Source organism: Watersipora subatra, chromosome 2 (assembly GCF_963576615.1).
Source record: "Watersipora subatra chromosome 2, tzWatSuba1.1, whole genome shotgun sequence".
Classification (NCBI taxonomy): Eukaryota; Metazoa; Bryozoa; class Gymnolaemata; order Cheilostomatida; family Watersiporidae; genus Watersipora; species Watersipora subatra.
The window spans coordinates 32,750,782-32,770,355 of NC_088709.1; the positions used below are offsets into that span (position 1 = coordinate 32,750,782).

At 35.6% G+C, this 19,574-nt stretch overlaps 1 protein-coding gene and 1 pseudogene across 1 annotated transcript; one reads left to right on the forward strand and one right to left on the reverse strand.

Annotated features, from left to right (window-relative positions):
- Positions 1-3,941: 3,941 nt before the first annotated feature.
- LOC137388138 (glycosaminoglycan xylosylkinase-like) lies at positions 3,942-6,274 on the reverse strand (annotated as a pseudogene).
- A 335-nt stretch (positions 6,275-6,609) lies between these two features.
- LOC137388139 (uncharacterized) lies at positions 6,610-7,740 on the forward strand. Its single transcript, XM_068074644.1, has one exon. The coding sequence runs from the start codon at positions 6,610-6,612 to the stop codon at positions 7,738-7,740; it is 1,131 nt and encodes a 376-aa protein (XP_067930745.1).
- Positions 7,741-19,574: the final 11,834 nt, after the last annotated feature.

Here is a 19,574-nt window from a genome sequence, read left to right on the forward strand (position 1 = left end):
TAAAACTTTCAATAATGGACTCGTTATAATTAAAACTCTTCTTTTAGTAAAACTCTTCTTTTATTAAAAAGTATTTTGACGAATAAGGTTGCATGAAAGTGTAAACAAAAACTATCTACCACAGCTATGTCACATTTGAGCCGTTTTGGAAAGCGAATCCAAACTATGGCGGTCTCGTGTGGCTGCGATTAACTGTTCGTTTTTGAGCTTTTAAGAGATTGTAATCACATTTCCACATATTTTGCACCTACAACACAACAGAGTAAAACACGGTGAACTTTTTCATATCAAATAACTGTAATGTGAATTTCGCTGCAAGTCAACCTTTAAATTACGTAAAACTTTCAATAAAGGACTCGTTATGAATTAAAATTCTTTTTTTGTTAAAAAACCAGTTCCAAAATCAAGGACTACAAAAAGAATTGGTAGGCCTACGCAGTTAAATAACCCGGCACACAGCATGATTGATGGGAAAGAGAGTTATAGCTTATAATGACATGTGTGAAACATGTGTTTAATTTGAACAGCTGTACAAGGTTTGGCTCACTTTCATTGACAGCTACACAACAGTGTGTTTGTTCCTGGATCAGCACATGTCTATAGAAAGTAACCACAGATATATATGCTGTCAAATATAGTAGATATTGTTATAACCAAACTGCTGCGCTGCAGGTAGTTTTCAAATACCAAGAAACTACTACAGTTGGAAGTTTATACTTTTACAACACTCTCAAAAGGGATACTTGATTGTCCAACAAAAGGCATCATGATTATTATTTCTGAGGTGTTTTATAAAGCCAGTAGGCACACCAATTATTGATAGCAGTTTCAGCAGCATTTATTCTACCTGCCAGTCAAGTAGAGAATCCAGGTAATCTTTGATAGCATTGTAAATGTTTAGCCCAATGGTTAGTTAAGTTAGTAATAGAATTATTGTGAGCAACTGTTTTTGATTTTGCTAAAGCTGTGATAGCAATAGAGATCAAATGCACCAAGCTGTGCAAGTAATACATAATAACAGTAATCGTAATAGTAATCATAATACATTATTAACAATTCCCATTTATGCAACATGCAGCTGTTTTTGATTTTATTTAAGAACGTACTATAATCAGGGACAGGAAAAGCATCGCGTTTTACATCGTAACCTAAAAAAGACGTATTCCGATTTTGGACCTGTGATGTTAATGTCATTCTTACAACATTTCTCAGCATCTTTCTATTTTAAGAGTTTGTGTTCATGTTTTTAATCTGATATACAAGATTTAGTAACATTATTCATGACCTATAGAGTGAAACATGTATATAGTGAAATGACAGCATGCCATAACTGTTTGACTCATTACAGACTGTTTGACTCCAAGTGAATTATGCTTTATGTTGACTCATTCTTCATAGCGACTCATGCGTCATAGTGACTCCTGCTTCATAGGGATTCATTCTTTATAGTGACTCATGCTTCATAGTGACTCACGCTTCATAGTGACTCATGCTTCATAGTGACGCCCACTTCATAGTGACTTTAGCTTCATGGTGACTCATGCTTTATATTGACTCAAGCTCCATAGTGACTCTCGCTTCATAGTGAGTCATGCTTCATATTGACTCATGCTTCATAGTGGCTAATGCTTCATATTGGCTAATGCTTCATCGTGACTCATGCTTCATAGTGGCTCACGCTTCATAGTGATTCATGCTTCATAGTGACTCATGCTCCATAGTGACTCATCCTTCATTGTGACTCATGTTTCATAGCGACTCATGCTTCATATTGACTCATGATCTATAATGACTCATGCTTTGTTTTCGTATTTTAATACAAACTTTGAGTTCACCTGAAAAAGAATAACTAACTCCTAGTGGTAATCTTTAGTCGATTTTAGTCGTAATTATTGTGCATGATAATCAGAACTAGAGGGGCACTTGCTTGGTTGCTGTCTATACAAAAACTGTATTATGTACCTATATCCAAGGCATACAATGTGCCATAAAACTTGATGAGACAATAATGCAACCAAGGTAGATAGGCTGACTAAACATAATGACCAACATATGGTTTTCTCGGCATGCTAATGAAAACATACAATATGTGGGAACTAAGACACTACAATCCTTTCCTTCTTTGGAAAATAAACACAGTAAATGTAATAGCATTTAATTTCACTCAACTGGCTAATTTAAAATTTGATATACAGCATTGAAAAACCATTCACCATAAATGTCAAGTAAGCATCAGCTAAATCTAATTGCGGCACACCTAAGCTAAAATATGAAGATATAAATGTATAACTGTGTTTATAAACACTACTACTACATGAGCCTCAGTGTGATACAGGATGGCCAAACCTAAGAGGTGGAGCCCTTGACCTTTGAACCAGTGGTTGGGTTTGAGTGCACTTCCCAGCAAACCCACCCCCATGGGATTCAGACTGGCCAGACTGGGCACAGTTGTGATCGTTAGATTCTACACATCGCTTCGCAAAAGACACATTTCGTCTCACTACACTACCACTTTCAGCATTCTCACATACAATTTCTGACCCTACCCTTCCTGTGACGTAGATCTAGCATGGGGTTTGACAATACACAAGAGTCAAGATCCTACCACGACTAAAGCTGTCATTGATATAGGCCACCACGGAATGACCGCTGGAATATATTTTGTTGCTCTCTCTAGTGTTTGAAACATCAATGACTTACTTGTTAACAACTTCGCTAGGAAGCGCATCACTCGATTAGCTATCAATGACCAAATCTTACAACGCAAAAGAGAGGAGACTAGACTGCGCGACATTTAACATACACTGTATAGCCTACTTATAACATATATTGTAATACCAACAATTAACCAATTACTTGTATACCTGGTTTCAACCCAACATTACCTCCAAATTAAATTGTTAGTTGCACCTTTTTAGAGTCATGCTCCCTCAAAATTATTTTATATCATCTCAAACAAGTCTCATTTACACTATACTCTGTCAATTCCTGCTGAGAACTACTTTTTCAACAATCAACAGTACCCTTTCTTTTTTCCATAATCACTTTGGTCGTGGGCTGTATGACAGTGGAATTTCTAGTTAATTAAAACTCATGTTACATTAAAAACTTGCTATAACTTAATGACAGCATAGAAAGTTGGTAAAAGGGTTAACTTTCTTTAACACAGCATGATTGACGAGAGAGAATTATAGCTTATAATGACATGTGTGAAACCTGTGTTTAATTTGAATTGCTGTACAAAGTTTGGCTCACTTCCATTGACAGCTACACAACAATGTGTTTTTTTCTGGATCAGCACATGTCTATAGAAAGTAACAATAGATATACATGCTGTCAAATATAGTAAATATTGTTATAACCAACCTGCTGTGCTGCATGTAGTTTTCAAATACCAAGAAACTACTACAGTTGGAAGTTTATACTTTTACAACACCCTAAAAAGGGATACTTGATTGTCCAACAAAAAGCATCATGATTATTATTTCTGAGGTGTTTTATAAAGCCAGTATGCACACCAATCATTGATAACAGTTTCAGCAGCATTTATTCTACCTGCCAGTCAAGTAGAGAACCCAGATAATCTTTGATAGCATTGTAAATGTTTAGCCCAATGGTTAGTTAAGTTAGTAATAGAATTATTGTGAGCAACTGTTTTTGATTTTGCTAAAGCTGTGATAGCAATAGAGATCAAATGCACCAAGCTGTGCAAGTAATACATAATAACAGTAATCGTAATTGTAATCATAATACATTATTAACAACTCCCATTTATGCAACATGCAGCTGCATAAACTGATATAACAATATAACAATGATCACGTGATAGCGCTATAAAATGTGGAAACAGTGCTATAAATGTGATATATGACAATAAACAATGCAATAAATTACTGTAAACGTATAAAATCAACAGCATCTTTAGTGGTAGAAATTGAATGTCAAACATATCCATCATCTACCAGCACATCAGCCTCTTCACTGTTCTTCTTGGTTATACAATCACTAACAGTTCGAATGATTATTTGGAGTCGTTTATCTACGGCTAAAAAATGCTGGGGTGTGAGCAGAGGAGCCAGTGGCTCTGTTTGAAGCACCTGAAAAAATACCTGTCCCAAAACACATTCCGACAGATCTGACAGTTTATCATATGTTGACTGACGAGTGGTGCAACACTGCAACACTGCAACAGCGGCATGAGAATTGCTATCTCATCTGTCTATAGATTTTTAAATGATTTATCGTTATCCAATGCCACTACAATCGAGTCTTTGCTGTATTCAAATGTCTCATAATGATGTCGATCGGGATTGGATATGATGAAGTTAAATATTGACAAATCTATAAGGTCGAGTAGGCGAGGTGGCGGTTCATGAAAACGAGTATTCTTCACTGTCGTACAATAGCTGCCATCCTTTTCCCATATGGTTGGTTTATTAGGTCGATAGGTGCGACGCCATGGGTGAGGCAAAGGCTTGCTCAAAATATATGAGTTTGGGAACCAAAGTGAAAGTGAATCTTTCATGTTAGTACGCTTTGCATATACTCCTGTCTCTGGTCCCTTGCAATATTGGCATTTACCATAAAGACAACTATTACCGTCCTGGTAGTAACATGTATTCAAAAGATTTTTATGAGCAACTGGTCAAGCACATGCCTATCCTTTCCTGCAAAGGTTGTTCCTACCATCACGTAATCAACGCTGTATGCCTTCGGTTTCATTACCAACATTTGGCCTTTTTCTACAGTTAACGTAACCTTTACTTGTGTTCCCTTTGCACTTGTATCAGGGTGAGTTATCTGCTATTTGCGCATGGTAGCCAAAACACAGTCAAGTTTGATGGATTCACTAGGGTTTGTGATAAGGTGAGATATGATCCATGTTGAAATAACTGTGGACAAAAATTAAAGTACCTTCGTAAAAATATTTTTGTTTTTACGTAAAGACCCATATAGAACATCACTCAGATACTTAGTAAAATAACTGGCTTAACAGAATAAATTGAAACCACAGACCAAATAAACCTATTTAAAGCATTATTTTGGTGCTCCCAATGTTCAGCAAAAACATGCATTTAAATGCTATCAAACTTTAGCAACCACGCCATATGGTACAATTAAGACATGACAATATATATCTATATTGAACGAATGCCCAGCGCTGCATGGGTAATGAAAGCAGCTTATAAACAGAGGCATATAATGTAGTTGTCATTAGCTAAGTTGGTTATTAGCCCATACCAAAATTAACAAATAAGCTGAGTTGAGTAACTTAAGCTAGAAAGCTCATTAGACTTTGAGTAACTTTTTATTTGCACTATAATATGAGCGTAAAACCAACTTGTGATTATTATGCGTCACAATCTCTAACGCAATCAATCATGATCTTCAAGCGTATTATTAGTAACCAATAGTATTTTCACAAGTGCTTCAAGCACGCGTATTTTAAATGTGTAATGAGCTCGTTATCTCTTTAGGCTTTTAAAGGTATAGAGAAACACTGAGACTATCAACTAGCAACATGAAACTACCAACTAACAAACTTATTTCATGTAAGGTATTAATCTTTTTAAAATCTAACATTCAGAAGTGGGCTGTAAATACAATAATAAATTTTAATTGTATATTTGATGTAGTTTGCATCATATTATGTAATGTATTATGTAGCACCCTCTTTGTCACGTAGCTAGAACTAATCCCTCAAGCCAGCATTAATGAGAATACATGCATAGTGTCAAGGTGTACATTTTGTGATTGCTCTAATAAACCACAAGCTATTTTGGCTCAAAACTACACTAGAAATGTCAGTGAAGGTATCCGAGCTTATTAAGACATATGAGGATGGTAAAAGCGGTGACTTCAGTGTCTGGGTGGACAAGCTAGAGTTAGTGGCCAAGCTTCAAAAAGTGGACGATCTCACAACCTTCTTACCATTATTCTTGTCAGGAGCAGCATTTGCCGTGTATAAACATTTAGAAGATGATATCAAGAAAGACTACCCTAAACTAAAGGCAGCATTGTTGACAGCTTTTAGTGTAGACAGGTTCAGTGCTTATATTCAGCTTCAAAACTGAGCTTTAAGAGATGGTGAAGCTGTAGATGTATATCTGGCAGATCTCAAACGTTTAACAACTTTGATGGGACAATCAGAACCTGACCCATTGCTTAATTGTGCATTCATGGCAGGATTACCTACAGAAGTGGCTACACAACTAAAATCTATTGCTTCTGTAGAAGACACGGGTCTTTCGGAGTTAGTGAACAAGGCCCGCATGATGATAACTGCAGGAAATGGCGAAACGACCTCATGTGCTGCTGGGAAAAAGAGGCAGCATTGGCAGCGCCGTGAGGTCAGGTGCTACCGGTGTAATAAACTTGGTCACATCCAGAAAAAAACTGTTTTCAGATGCAAGGAAATGCCAGTGGGGAAGTGTATGCACCGGCTCTTCCCCCAATGTAAAAAACTCGGTGCTACACTTTGTTTATGTATGGATAAAAGGCACAAAGATAAAAGCATTGGTGGATAGTGGATGTGAGCAATCAATTATACAACAACAGTGAGCACAGCAGTTAGGATTGCTGCCGAAAGGTCCTCAACGACAAATAATGATGTTAAATGGACATATCACTACATGCAAGGGTGAGACAACTCTTGATATAGAACTGGATCACTCTTGTAAAATTACAGTTCAGTGTATGATTGCTCCGAAGCTAGTAAGCGGTTGCCAGATGATACTGGGAATGGATGGCATTGCAAAGCTAGGCGGGGTATCTATAGATAAAAATAGAGGTGTACTCTTTGGAGCAAGACAGTTAAGAACAGTTGACGTGATGCTACGTAACAAAGCTAGTCCTGTCAGTCATAATGATGACCAGCAGCCGCTGATAGTTATAGAAGATAGAGACTTTAAAGCACAATTTGATGGTCACAAGTGGACAGTTGCTTGGAAGTGGTTAAGTAGAGAGCCTATATTGTCCAATACATGTGGAGAATACGCTATAAATGATGCTGTCAGAAAAGAATATGAAAAACAGGTTATGCAATGGATAGAAAACGGATGGCTGCAGCCACACCGAGAAGCGCTTCATGGACCTGTAACTGGCATTATTCCATTGTTGGCAGCTACACAACCTAATAAAGAGACAAAGGTACGACCTGTAATGGATTATAGCAGAGAACTGAATGGGTATGTCAGCAGTCATCCTGGTTTGGACACCACAGTATGCCAAGACAAACTCCGCAAGTGGCGTAAGTTAGGCAGGGATGCTTGCATGTTAGACTTAAAGAAAGCATATTTACAACTGCATGTTGATGGTAGTTTGCAGAGATTTCAAGCTGTTATGTTCCATGGAACATTGTATGTCATGACTAGACTAGGTTTTGGTCTCAATGCAGCGCCTAAGATTATGTCAAAAATATTGTCAACAGTTTTGTCACTTGATCCTACGGTTGCTGCTGGTACTGATCATTATATTGATGATATTTTAGTAAATAAGTCAGTAGTGCCATTCGAAGTTGTGCGCAGCCATTTGTTAAAGTTTGGTCTAGCCACAAAAGAGCCTGTTGATTTACGTGAAGCGCGTGTTCTAGGGCTTCGCGTGACAATCAGTAAAAAAGGTATATGTACATGGCAACGTGACTCAGCTGTGCCAACAGTAGAAAGCATTCGTACAAAAAGAGATTTGTTTTCTGCGTGTGGTAAACTGATTGGTCACTTCCCAGTAGCTGGCTGGCTATGAGTCGCATGCAGCTACATGAAGCGGTGTGCTGCTGATGGCAAGTGGGATGATGCAATAGCAAAAGAAGTGCTGCATATGTTAGATGAAACACTAAATAGGGTAACAAGACATGACCCAGTGCAAGGCAAATGGTCTGTGAATAGAGATGAGTGTTGCAAGGTCTGGTGTGATGCGAGCTCTATAGCTATTGGTGTGTGCATAGAATTGGAAGGTAGCATTGTAGAATATGCATCATGGCTAAGGAAATTTGTGGCAGTATGCATATAAATGTAGCTGAACTTGAAGCCGTACTTAAAGGATTAAATCTTGCAATAAAGTGGGGGGAGTAAAACAAGCTACGATTGTCACTGACTCATTATCAGTGTATAACTGGGTTAATTCCATTATCACAGAAAGCCATTGCCCCAAAGTCAGTGGATTTTCAGAAATGATAGTCAAAAGGCGGCTTGGGGTTATTGCACAATTGGTAGAAGAATATGGCATCACTCTACAAATGTCCTTGGTCAAGTCAGCGGACAATCGTGCTGATGTTTTAACGAGGGTGAACAAAAAGTGGCTGAAACTACTAGTATCATGTGTGGGCGTAGCAGCGGAGAAAGTTTCAAGTATTGATGAAGAAATATATAACATGCATCAAGTTCACCATTTAGGAGTTGACAAGATGAATTACTTAGCTAATCAGAGGTTTGGTGACAGAGCCTCAAAAGATGTGATTGAAAGGGTTGTGAAAGAGTGTCAAATCTGCAAACAAATTGATCCTTCACCTGTGAGATGGGAGAGAGGAAATTTGGAAGTCGAAAAGGTGTGGCATAGACTTGCTGTTGACATCACACATGTGGGCCGAATACCTTATTTGACCATCTTGGATTGCGGCCCTAGCAGATTTGCAATATGGTTAAAACTGAGAGATGAGACAGCCAACTCTGTAATAGCACAGTTGGTACGCATATTTGAGGAGCGGGGTCCCCCACAAGAGTTGCTTTCTGACAACGGTCTATGCTTCAAAAGCGCGCAGTTGTCTAGCATCCTAAAAACATGGAACGTAAATCATTTGTTAAGTTGCGCTTACAGGCCATCTGGTAATGGCATTGTCGAACGTAACCATAGGACAATTAAAAGAATGGCTGCGCGTTCAGGAAACGAGGTTAACAGAATGGTATTTTGGTACAACAATACCCCAAACAGGCGAGGTATTGTACCTTCACAAATGCTATACTCCTACGCAGTAAGAAATCCTGACGTTGTTGCAGAGCCACAAAGATTTTCACGTGGAGCGTTAAGAAACCCGTACAAAATTGGTGACACAGTATATGTTAAGCCAGTGCCTGCTAAATGTACTACTGTATGGGCAAAAGGAACAGTAACTGCGTTGGTATCTGATGTAGTCTTAGAGGTTGATGGCACAAACAAGCACATTTCAGAAATACGGTTAGCTGATTGTAATGGCGAGGATACGGGCAGGGATAGGGTGTCAAGTGACGATGCTGTGGAAGCTGAATTTGATTTTGATAATCTCAACACCTGTAAAAATGACAATAGTTCCGTAGACTCAGATACTGAGAGTGACAGTTATCATGACAACGAAAATACTGCAGTGGGCAATACCAGACCAATTAGAGACAGGCAACCTTCAGAAAGATATGGAGAATTTTATGAACACTAGAGCCATGTTTGGGTTGTGACGATTTGTATTGTCAGTTCAGATATACATGTATGTTATGCTAGTATGTAATCTATTATTATTTTCTGATTACCCTGGTTGTGATTTACATGTAGAAATCAAGGGGTGATGTAGTTTGCATCATATTATGTAATGTATTATGTAACACCCTCTTTTTCATGTAGCTAGAACTAATCCCTCAAGCCAGCATTAATGAGAATACATGCATAGTGTCAAGGTGTACATTTTGTGATTGCTCTAATAAACCACATTTGAGATTAATGTCATTAGCATAAAATGCTGCCAAAGAACATCCATTTTTCTGCTTATTGATTGATTATTTGTTAAATGACTTAAAGAAAAATGAAAGTCAATTATTTTATTGAGCAATCTTACAGGCACCTTTTTATAGATTCAAAACTAGTCACTGAGTTTCTATGTGTCAAATGGGTGCTGAGTTGAGTTGCTTTCTTTCAGTATCATGAAAAAGGTAAAACCTGGATACATTCGATGCCATTTCACTTCGGTGAAATTGTGCAAAAGAATTTGCTGTGAGCCTAGTTTGATAATTCTCATGGTTGCCCCAAACACTAAATCTCAGATCACCCACAGACTTGAAAGAACTTGCAATAGCTAGGCTCCGCATTTGAAGGAGGGGAATTGTCTTTCCAATGAACTATGAAATTATTCGTGTCATATGTGCTATGAGTGCAAGTTATGGTGCACTGAACCGACTTCTGTATGCAAAGGTCATGTAGTGCTACAATTTTCACAGCTCATTATATACAACACAACCCATGAACACTCTTAACTCACTTAATTTAGATATTTCAAGTTTCTTGCCGAGTCTCGTAGTGAAATGATCAAGTATTGTCAACAATATATATAGCTTTATAGCTGTACGAGTTGATTTACACTCAGATATTTAATATTGAATTCAACTTGTGATACAAACACTCCCTGCTGACGGGTCTGTATAGTTAACACTCTGCTAAGTTCATCCCATTAGAGTTAAAATAGTGTCAGCACAACTAAGCAGGTCTCTACTATGAAAATCTTCTACTGTTTCTCACTACTGTTTCTACTTGACTTTTTGCCTTCACATTAACATTCATCTGGCGAGGATGGCTTGTAAATGTTAATGCATAGGCTCAAAAATAAAAAAATAATTACTTTTTAGTTCAAATAGTTGAGTATGAATGCTCATGGAGTTGCCCCTCAATGCCATTTCTGGACCATTACTCGTTTCATAAAGTTTGCTCACTAGAATATCGTTTGCGATTTTTTTGGTCTACTGCACAAGTCAATGTGTGCAGGTAGGAATATCATGGTTTATACTAGTGTTGGGAACGAGTACTTCTTGGCCAACGAGTTTTTCGAGTGTCGGGTTTGCTGGTATGGGTTTTATGTCTAAAATTTCCAAACATCACACATATTTTAAAATTTGCAAAGTGATTACAATTCTATTCAATATATTTTTTGTTTTTTACTATTTTGTAATGACCGATATTCGTGCTCAAAGCCTTAACCCTTTGAAGTTTGAACCCCCAACTGTCAGTTTTCAGGCATGGCGTAAGGTGCGTAGGAATCTCTAACGGCCGGAACTGCAGCCGCCACATGGCTTTGATTACAACAGCCATTTTATTTAACAGCAAAAATCAATCAACTTATTTTTTGCACAAGATATTAGACCAGGAATTTTACTCCCATTTGTAACAGTTTTCAAATATCTTTACCTATTTCCTTCGTTTTAACAAAATTTATTTGAACGATATCGCAAAAAAATTGACACAACTTGTTTGGTGGGAGGTCATGAATGATTGTGATGCAAATAAAGAACTTTACAGCACTAATTACAACTTTCCAGTATATTTTGAGTCATTCAATCAATGGATATGATGCTATTGTAAATGTTTTTATCGTACAAACTTGTATAGTTTTGGCCCGAATAATGATCAAGTACTGTTTTTTTTCTGTTTGATGACATTTGCTGTGATTGCCCGACTTTTTTCACTAGTGTTCTGCCAAATATCATTGTATTATGAGCATATTCAGATATATAAAATAAAAGTTCAAAAACTTCGGATCGTTGGACACATTGCCCAGAGTTACTAACACGCAATGACAAAACAGGCCAGTGTTCAGAGGGTTAACAGGCGGGTTATTAAACAATGTATACAGAGTAGGGCGCAATAGACCGAGTTTTTTTCCACTCTACTCAACGAATCCGTGTAACAAAACTCAAACTTGTAAGTCAAAACCCGAACCCGCAAAACTGAAATGCTCAAAATCTAAAATTATTTGATACTCGAGAGATAATAAACCCGCGAATCCAATGAGTTTTATTACCCGTGATCAGCACTAGATTATAGCATCCCAAACTTTAAGGCATAGGCTTTATTTGACACTTACAAACATGTGCTTTTATTTTATGTGTGTTAGAAGAGGCTTAACATAATAGTTACAAAACATGTCAGTAGAACAGGAAGTTTTCAGTTCAAATCCATAGCCTTTTTGTAAAAGGATACATGGCAGTATGATAAAATAACCATGATTAAAAAGTGTTATAGTACTTTATTCTGATAGAAGCACAATGTAGCCTTTTTATGCTAATTAGCTTTGCTAGACAATAACATTCAGATCATTGTTGAAATAACTCACATTCTAATAACTGATTGTATCAGGAAACACATAACTAACTTCTTTGCTGAGCAAATCTATTTCACAGGACAGTCTTTGGACCATAACAACACCAGCTGTGGCAATAATTCTAAATACAAGATAATTTTTATAAATTATAGTTTTTTAAGTGTTACTAATAGCGATAAGAGAAAACATGGTACATGGTGGCTACTCCGCTGTACTAAAGTTTGTATAGAACTGTAAATAGCTTTTGTACCTAGTACCTGAACTAGTCATACAACAGGATAAACCAAAGACTGGTTGGAAAGAGATAGGTTCTCCATATGGTATTGTGGCTATGGTTGTCTCCTGTTTATTTGTGCTCCAGATGCAACATGTTACTATCACATGAGATAAACTGAGTATAATATTGTGATTAGCAGTACATTTGATTTTCATATTAGTCTGTATTAGAGTAAGCTAGTACAAAGAGTTACTGTTCCCTATATGTTTGATACGCTAAATGGTAATACTTGATATACTTAACTCTAAGTTCTGTGTCAACTCAAATTACTCCAGTTTCCTTTGTTAATGACTTATTCAAATAATTAATGTTTAAACTTTATTATACAAGCATGTGCATACATGGAAGTATAACCCATTACAAGTATTGATGACCTACTGCACCCACATTACTCTAGTATTCCCATGGTAGTCACACACTAATCTCTTATAGTAGAAAAGTATCGTTGCTTATTAGTCAGCATATTTATTCCAGAGCAAACATACTAAAGTCACTTAAATTCATTGACATCCAAAACTGTACTCCTAACTAAATCCGTTGTTTCTATGTCTAGGGTTGACTGCAGGCTTTTCAAAGGATGGTACTTCCATGGAAGGCATACTGGTTGCTGCAGACTCTGTCAGTTTGTGCTCCTGCTACTACTGAAGGTCAATTAATTGAGCTACTTTGGAGTCATCTTATCTTGATCGTTGATGTTTCATTGTAAAGATTAGGGAAAGAATGTAACTTTGAAGAGCATTCCAAAAGCTTGCTAAAACTCTTTTGTTACCAAGTTAACTTTTTTACCACGAAATAATTGCATATTTTGTAAAACTCACAGCTTATGGCATTATTGTTGCTGCTAAAACCAAAAACTGGTCCAACGATACATTACAGTTACAATACAGAAAAAATACAGTTTTTGTAAAACGAAACCACGCTCAGGATGGGTTGTAAATAGATATTTTATTGGTTCAACACAGAAAGTTGTTTCCTTCCATTCAAGTACAGATATGATAGGCTAATTAATTAACTACACACTAATCAGACATGTCATAGGAAACCTACTAAAGCCCCATCATGCGGCTCTTGGTCATAGTCAAACTTTTTGCTGAGCCGTACTACGTGGCTCGTGGCAGTGAAATAGTTAAGGAAAAGTATTACTTTATACCCTACAAGTAATTTTAAAACGTGAATGTGGTGGACTTTTTCTCGTTACTGCAGTTTAATTGCATGGTCTTGTAGTACTATTAATCCTAAAACTTGACTGACAGCACTTTAAGTTATATTATTTACAGTATATCAATATAATAATGATAATTCATCTTTCAGCAAGGATTTTGATGCTACATGTAGAAAAACAAACGAACAGTTTTGCAGAAAAAAACATTTATTAGCTCCACACTGTGACATATAACGGTCACTTTTTTGGCAAAATATGACATATCTATGACCTACCTATGACCTATCTATGACATATCTATGACATATCTATGACGTATCTATGACATATCTATGACATATCTGTGATATATCTATGACGTATCTATGACGTATATACGACGTATCTACGAAGTATCTATGACATATATATGACATATCTATGACATATCTATGACATATCTATGACATATCTACGACGTAGCCTATCTACGACGTATTTACAACGTATCTACAACATATCTACGAAGTATCTACGATGTAGCCTATCTACGACGTATCTACAATGTATCTACAACATTTCTACGATGTACCTACAATGTACCTACGACGTATTCACGGCGTGTCTACGACATATCCCTTCATAAGATATGATGGTATATCAAGACACTCAATCCAATAATATGTGAATGCAAAATAAAATAATTCCCGGGAGTTGTCATATCAGTAAATTTTCCCATCTTGTTGCCATACTACATGTTTTGGTTTCCCAACATTATAGATAATGAAAACGCATGGTCGAAGCAATTTCCACAAATGCTGAAAAACTCTTCGTCGTATTTATAAAAGTACATTCCACATTAACGCTTGAATGATAGTTACGGAATTATACTAATTGGTTTGTGCGTATCCCACATCTTGTGAAGTGAGTAAGCAAAAACTTTTTTCTTCACACAAACTGGAAATTTAAAAAGTTGTCCATAAAGGACATATATGCTCGCAAGTCGTCTGTTTAAAACCTATAAATGCATGATCCTCTTTTTTGAATATGGCTTTATAACAAATAATTTTTAGATAGTCTATTTAAAAAAGTGATTTTGTATAATTAAGCTGTTTCCAGTCAATGATAACAACTTTTTCTATCTATTTTTATGACTTGAAAATATGGGTGAACATAGTATTTTATTGAAATTACACCGAAATATTATTTAAACAACAATCCATAATGTTATCCGCTACTGTTAATGCAGTAGGATTTTATACTGTAGGTTAACCTTTTACTAATAGAATTTTAAAAACACATTTGTTTCTACCGAAATAATTATGGTAATTTATTTTGTAGTTATGGTTTTGGTATTAGAATGACAAAATACTAGTTTTGGAAACAAATTCACTTGTGATGCACACTCCAACGGGACGCATAACGAGGACATAATTTTAGAAAAACTTAAAAATATGATATACGATGTCAAGTCCGGTAATTTGCCAATGAATGAACGTGAGACCAAAGCACTCAAGATTTCTGTTAGTCACCATTTTCATGAATTTGCCTTATCTAGTTGCCATGCTCCCCGTTTTGGTTACTCTAGATAGCAGATAATGATAAAACATGGCCATATGAGGCTCCATAAATATCGAAAAAAATCTCCGTCCTATTTATATGCTCTGCTACAACTTTCGAGTGATGGTTATAGAATAACATCAAATAGCTTATGTGTACATGGGTACATTATTAGAGTGAACTTCAAAAAATTATTCTTTCACACAAAAAGGAAGTTTAAAGTTTGGGGTAAAAAGTAGATATTTTTGGAAGTCATTTGTTTAAAACCTATTAATGCATGGTCTGCTTCTATGAATAAATATTTGAACACACATGGTTTAGATAATCTAGTTCAAAGAGAAGAAGCTTTAATATAACTGTATAAAATCGCCTCTGATCTTATGCAATTTTTTGCTAAGTTCATGAATCTTTCTGTTCATTTTCATGACTTGAAAAAATAATAAACAAGATAAATATCAAACAGGATTTCATATCCTTCACAACACACTGAATGGTATCAAAGTTCCTTTTAACAATTTAAAGAAAACACAATGTATTGAGTTACTTTTATTAGTGGTAGCATTTGATGAATTCATTTTGAACCAGAACTATGTCGCTTTCAGTTTTCTGTTTATCTTGAGTTATAAAAAGCGATTCTGCTACAAATAGATTTTGTAAATCTATATACGAAAATTTCAAAGTTTGCATGGATGTACTTAGGTTTGGTCTGCTAAAGCTATTAAATTTTTGAAATTAAACGCCTACATCTTGCTATATTTGATCTATGAATCTCCTGTTTTGCAGAAATGTACTGTAACCATTAGACTGCACGTCTAGCTAACTACACCTCAGTATGATTACGCCTAACAATCAAAGTGCGCTTGGCTTCACATCCATACATACAAATGTACAAGTTTAGTCCTGTGAGACTCAATCAATTTTACCAATGCTCTTAGCTTCATACAGTTTGCATGCCACAACCATTGATTGTGGGCCATAGAAAAACCTTACCGCTGTTTGTTATATATATTTTGTAAGTTATTTCTTTATTTATTTTAATTGAAAATAGTTTTCTTTATAAATAAGTACCAACTAAGCTTTTGATTTTCTTTTGAAAGTTTGAATTTACACACTTTAAATTTCTGGCTTGAATTCCCTTCAAAATTTGAATCCAAGAAATTTGAAGGCCAATCCATAAAGAATGCTAAAACGAAAAACTTGTTACGTAGACAGTTGTATGATGTATTATTACATAGGCAGTTGTATGTTTTATTATTACCTAAACAGTGGTATGTTGTATTATTTGGAGTAGCTTTGTCAGTAGTGCTTCGCAGTTTTCCTATTTGCTCAGTTTTGAAATGGCAGGTAACTCGTAATATAGTTCCTTAAATGCAAATATGTATTACATAGTTTATATTATTTAAGACAATGGAATGTTAGAGCCTTACAATGAAATTTTAGTATCTCATGTTTTTTTGTATTCAAAAAAAGTCTGTTCACCAGTGGAAGGAACACTGTGAACATTGCTGAGCTACAACAGAGCACAGTACTGTAGATTTTTGTTCTCAACTGCTAACTGTAAATGCGCTGCAATTGTGGCTATATGAAAAAACATTATGAAATTTTTTTTTCCATCAACTCACAACTTCCTTATGCCGTCATGCATGGAAAATAAAGTTGATTTTAATGAATAAAAAATTGGCATTTACCCAATCGGCCATGATGAGGCCCCAACAGCCTCATCACGTTTATCACTACAGTTATCTGAATGACAATCAGTGGTCTACTTTATAGCGATTCTAAAATAATAGCTAACTATTGAATAAGGACCTGCTGACACTTGCACATTGACAGTCATCATCAGGTGGTTGTGGAGTGAATTATCAGCAATGCAAATGCCACAAATCAAACATTTGACAGATTGTAAAAGGCTATATCAGCCGTTGTAAGGACTTTACAATATTTTCAAGTTGTTACAGCAGTCACTATCTTTATTATTAGTTGTTTTTTTACAGAAAGCCAAAGTTACGTTGAATTCTGTGTTTCTAACCAGCAGAGTGTTAACTACACTAAAGAAACCATTTTACTTGTCAGCCCTGGTTATCCAAACAAGGAATATACGCGAGGGCGTGGAAACACTTGCGAAATTCAAATTGATTTACCAAACACAGCAGAACCATCAGCTCTACATATTGAGCATGAGAGTACTTTACTGTCTGATACTTCAGACTGTAAAAGAGACTATCAAATAATAGATGAATTTAATGTTGAGTTGGTTAACAAGTCAGATGTGATGACTAAAAATGGTAGACATTGCATGATAGTAACGGATATTCTACTACACAATGGGCTGTCAGCTGTTCTCTTCTATCTAAATAAAGCAACTCGTCGACCCAGTTTTAACATCACATTTACAGGTATGAACATTTATCTACATCCTCACTGAGTGTCAATCTAACTAGAATAAATCTATCCAAGATATGCATATATTATAGCCTAATATTAGTCCCACGACCAAACTCGAGTGAAGCGATTGGTTGGGAGATTTATGATAAATGCATATGTGCACACAACACCCGAAAAATTATCCAGTAACGGCGTTACCAAACCCTTGTACCGAAATTTCTTCAACAAATTTAACCATTTTTGTGTAGAGTTGTTCAAGTATAATAATGATACAAAACACATATAAACCTATTTAAATACGTTACCAAGTCTTTGAAAGGTGACCGCAAAATCCTAAAACTAACCCATCTGTTCGGATGATACATAAATAAACAGATTAATTCAGCCTTAAATCGAAATAGAAACTTGAGAAGCCTTTTTTAATCAAAATTAAGACCGGCCAACAAAACGTCAATAAGGCCGTGCGACAGATAATATTACTATTAAGTCATCCAAATTTCATGAGAAAAACGTGCACATTTCACCCGTCTATGGAATTGTTTAATTGCTGAAGGTTTCTGTAATTAACTTAGAAGTACTGAGAAGTGATTGCTTCTTTTGTGCCGATTTTATTATTTGAGTTAATTATTTGATTTTATAAAAAATTATTATAATATTTAATTACAAGAATAATCATTAGAATTTACAACATCGAAGTATATAATGATTGCATTGTCTAATTGTCAAAGGTTTTTGACAACATCGACCGTTTGAGGCGTAGACCGATTTACAGGTACGAAAATGTGGTACACAGTTTATCAGCCTATGTTTTTTGTCCAGTTACCAAAGATTTCCCTAAATTATCTAAAACATTAGCCAGATTTCTTTACATCTTATCTACAAGCTAGGGCCGAACTACAATGCCCCTTTGTGACAAGAATATTTCTTTATTTTACTCCAGTTTGCAGAAAACTTCTAGACGCGTTAATGCTAATGCATGCTTTCTGTTACGTATCGTTGTCAGAACTATTCTACATTCAACACAACCAACTTTCAACTTTCCAACACAACTTTCAAACTGCGTTTATTACACGGCAGCTTGCCATTTTACTTTTAATATTGCATTTCAGAGATATAATAAACATATTTCATTATTGCTGTTGTTAGTTAAATTACGTACAGTAAGTTAGGCCTACAGCTTGAATTAATATTTATTTTATTGTTGTAAAACATAGGTTTGAGATAGTAGTAGATTAGATCTGATTTTTATACAACATTCTGTTTTGCATGATTGACCTCTTGAATTTCATTTCAAAACAACTTGACAACTACCATAGACATACAACCTCCCAGAACACCATGTCGTCGCAGTGGCCGTCCACATGTCTCCCAATTATTATGGAGGAGGAGAAATAGAAGGTCTTCACAGCAACCATCAACATCAAATGCTGATGTTCAACAACACGCTACTCAAAATAATAACAACAACTCATCTGATTCAGAGACTTCTTTAGTAGAGAATTCTTCAACATCTATAACTAAAGAACTCTACTTTTGTAGAATTCTGACCTTTTGTAACTACTTTTTCAACAACCAGCAGTACCCTTTCTTTTTTCCATTATCACTTTGGTCGAGGGCTGTATGACAGGGGAATTTCTAGTATAGCTATGATAATGTTATAATAATGTTATATTGTTAGTTCAAGCTAGCTTCGGCTGTACAACATTATTATGTTAAGGTTGCTGATATAAATGTCTGTTAACTTTGACTGGTCATTTACTAAGTTGTTTTAAGTTTATTTGAACTGTACATTGAGTAAAAAAAAAAATTACCGCTAAAATTTATTGCTAAAATCGCATAAACTGTGAAACGGTTTTTAGCTGTTGTCATCTTTCTCATAACTATTCGAATTTTAAGCTGAAAGGTCAAACTTACTAAAGCAAACTCAAACGAATTTATATTCACTGCCTTAGTAAATGATTTTAAAATCATCATTTTTGCTACTAAATTACGCTTCATTAAAAATATTTCATATTAATTTTTTTAAGATGTTCAGAAGAGAGTTAATTTCACAAATAAAAATGGTCAAGACAAAAATGCTGACTACATTAAAAAAATTTAACTTTTTTTATTGTCAAGTTTCTCACCAAGCAAATATTTTTCCATAATTAATTTTTATACAC

What these genes read in the sequence shown, in the direction of transcription:
- LOC137388139 (XM_068074644.1), top strand. Translation starts at nt 6,610, where the DNA reads ATGTTAAATGGACATATCACTACATGCAAGGGTGAGACAACTCTTGAT.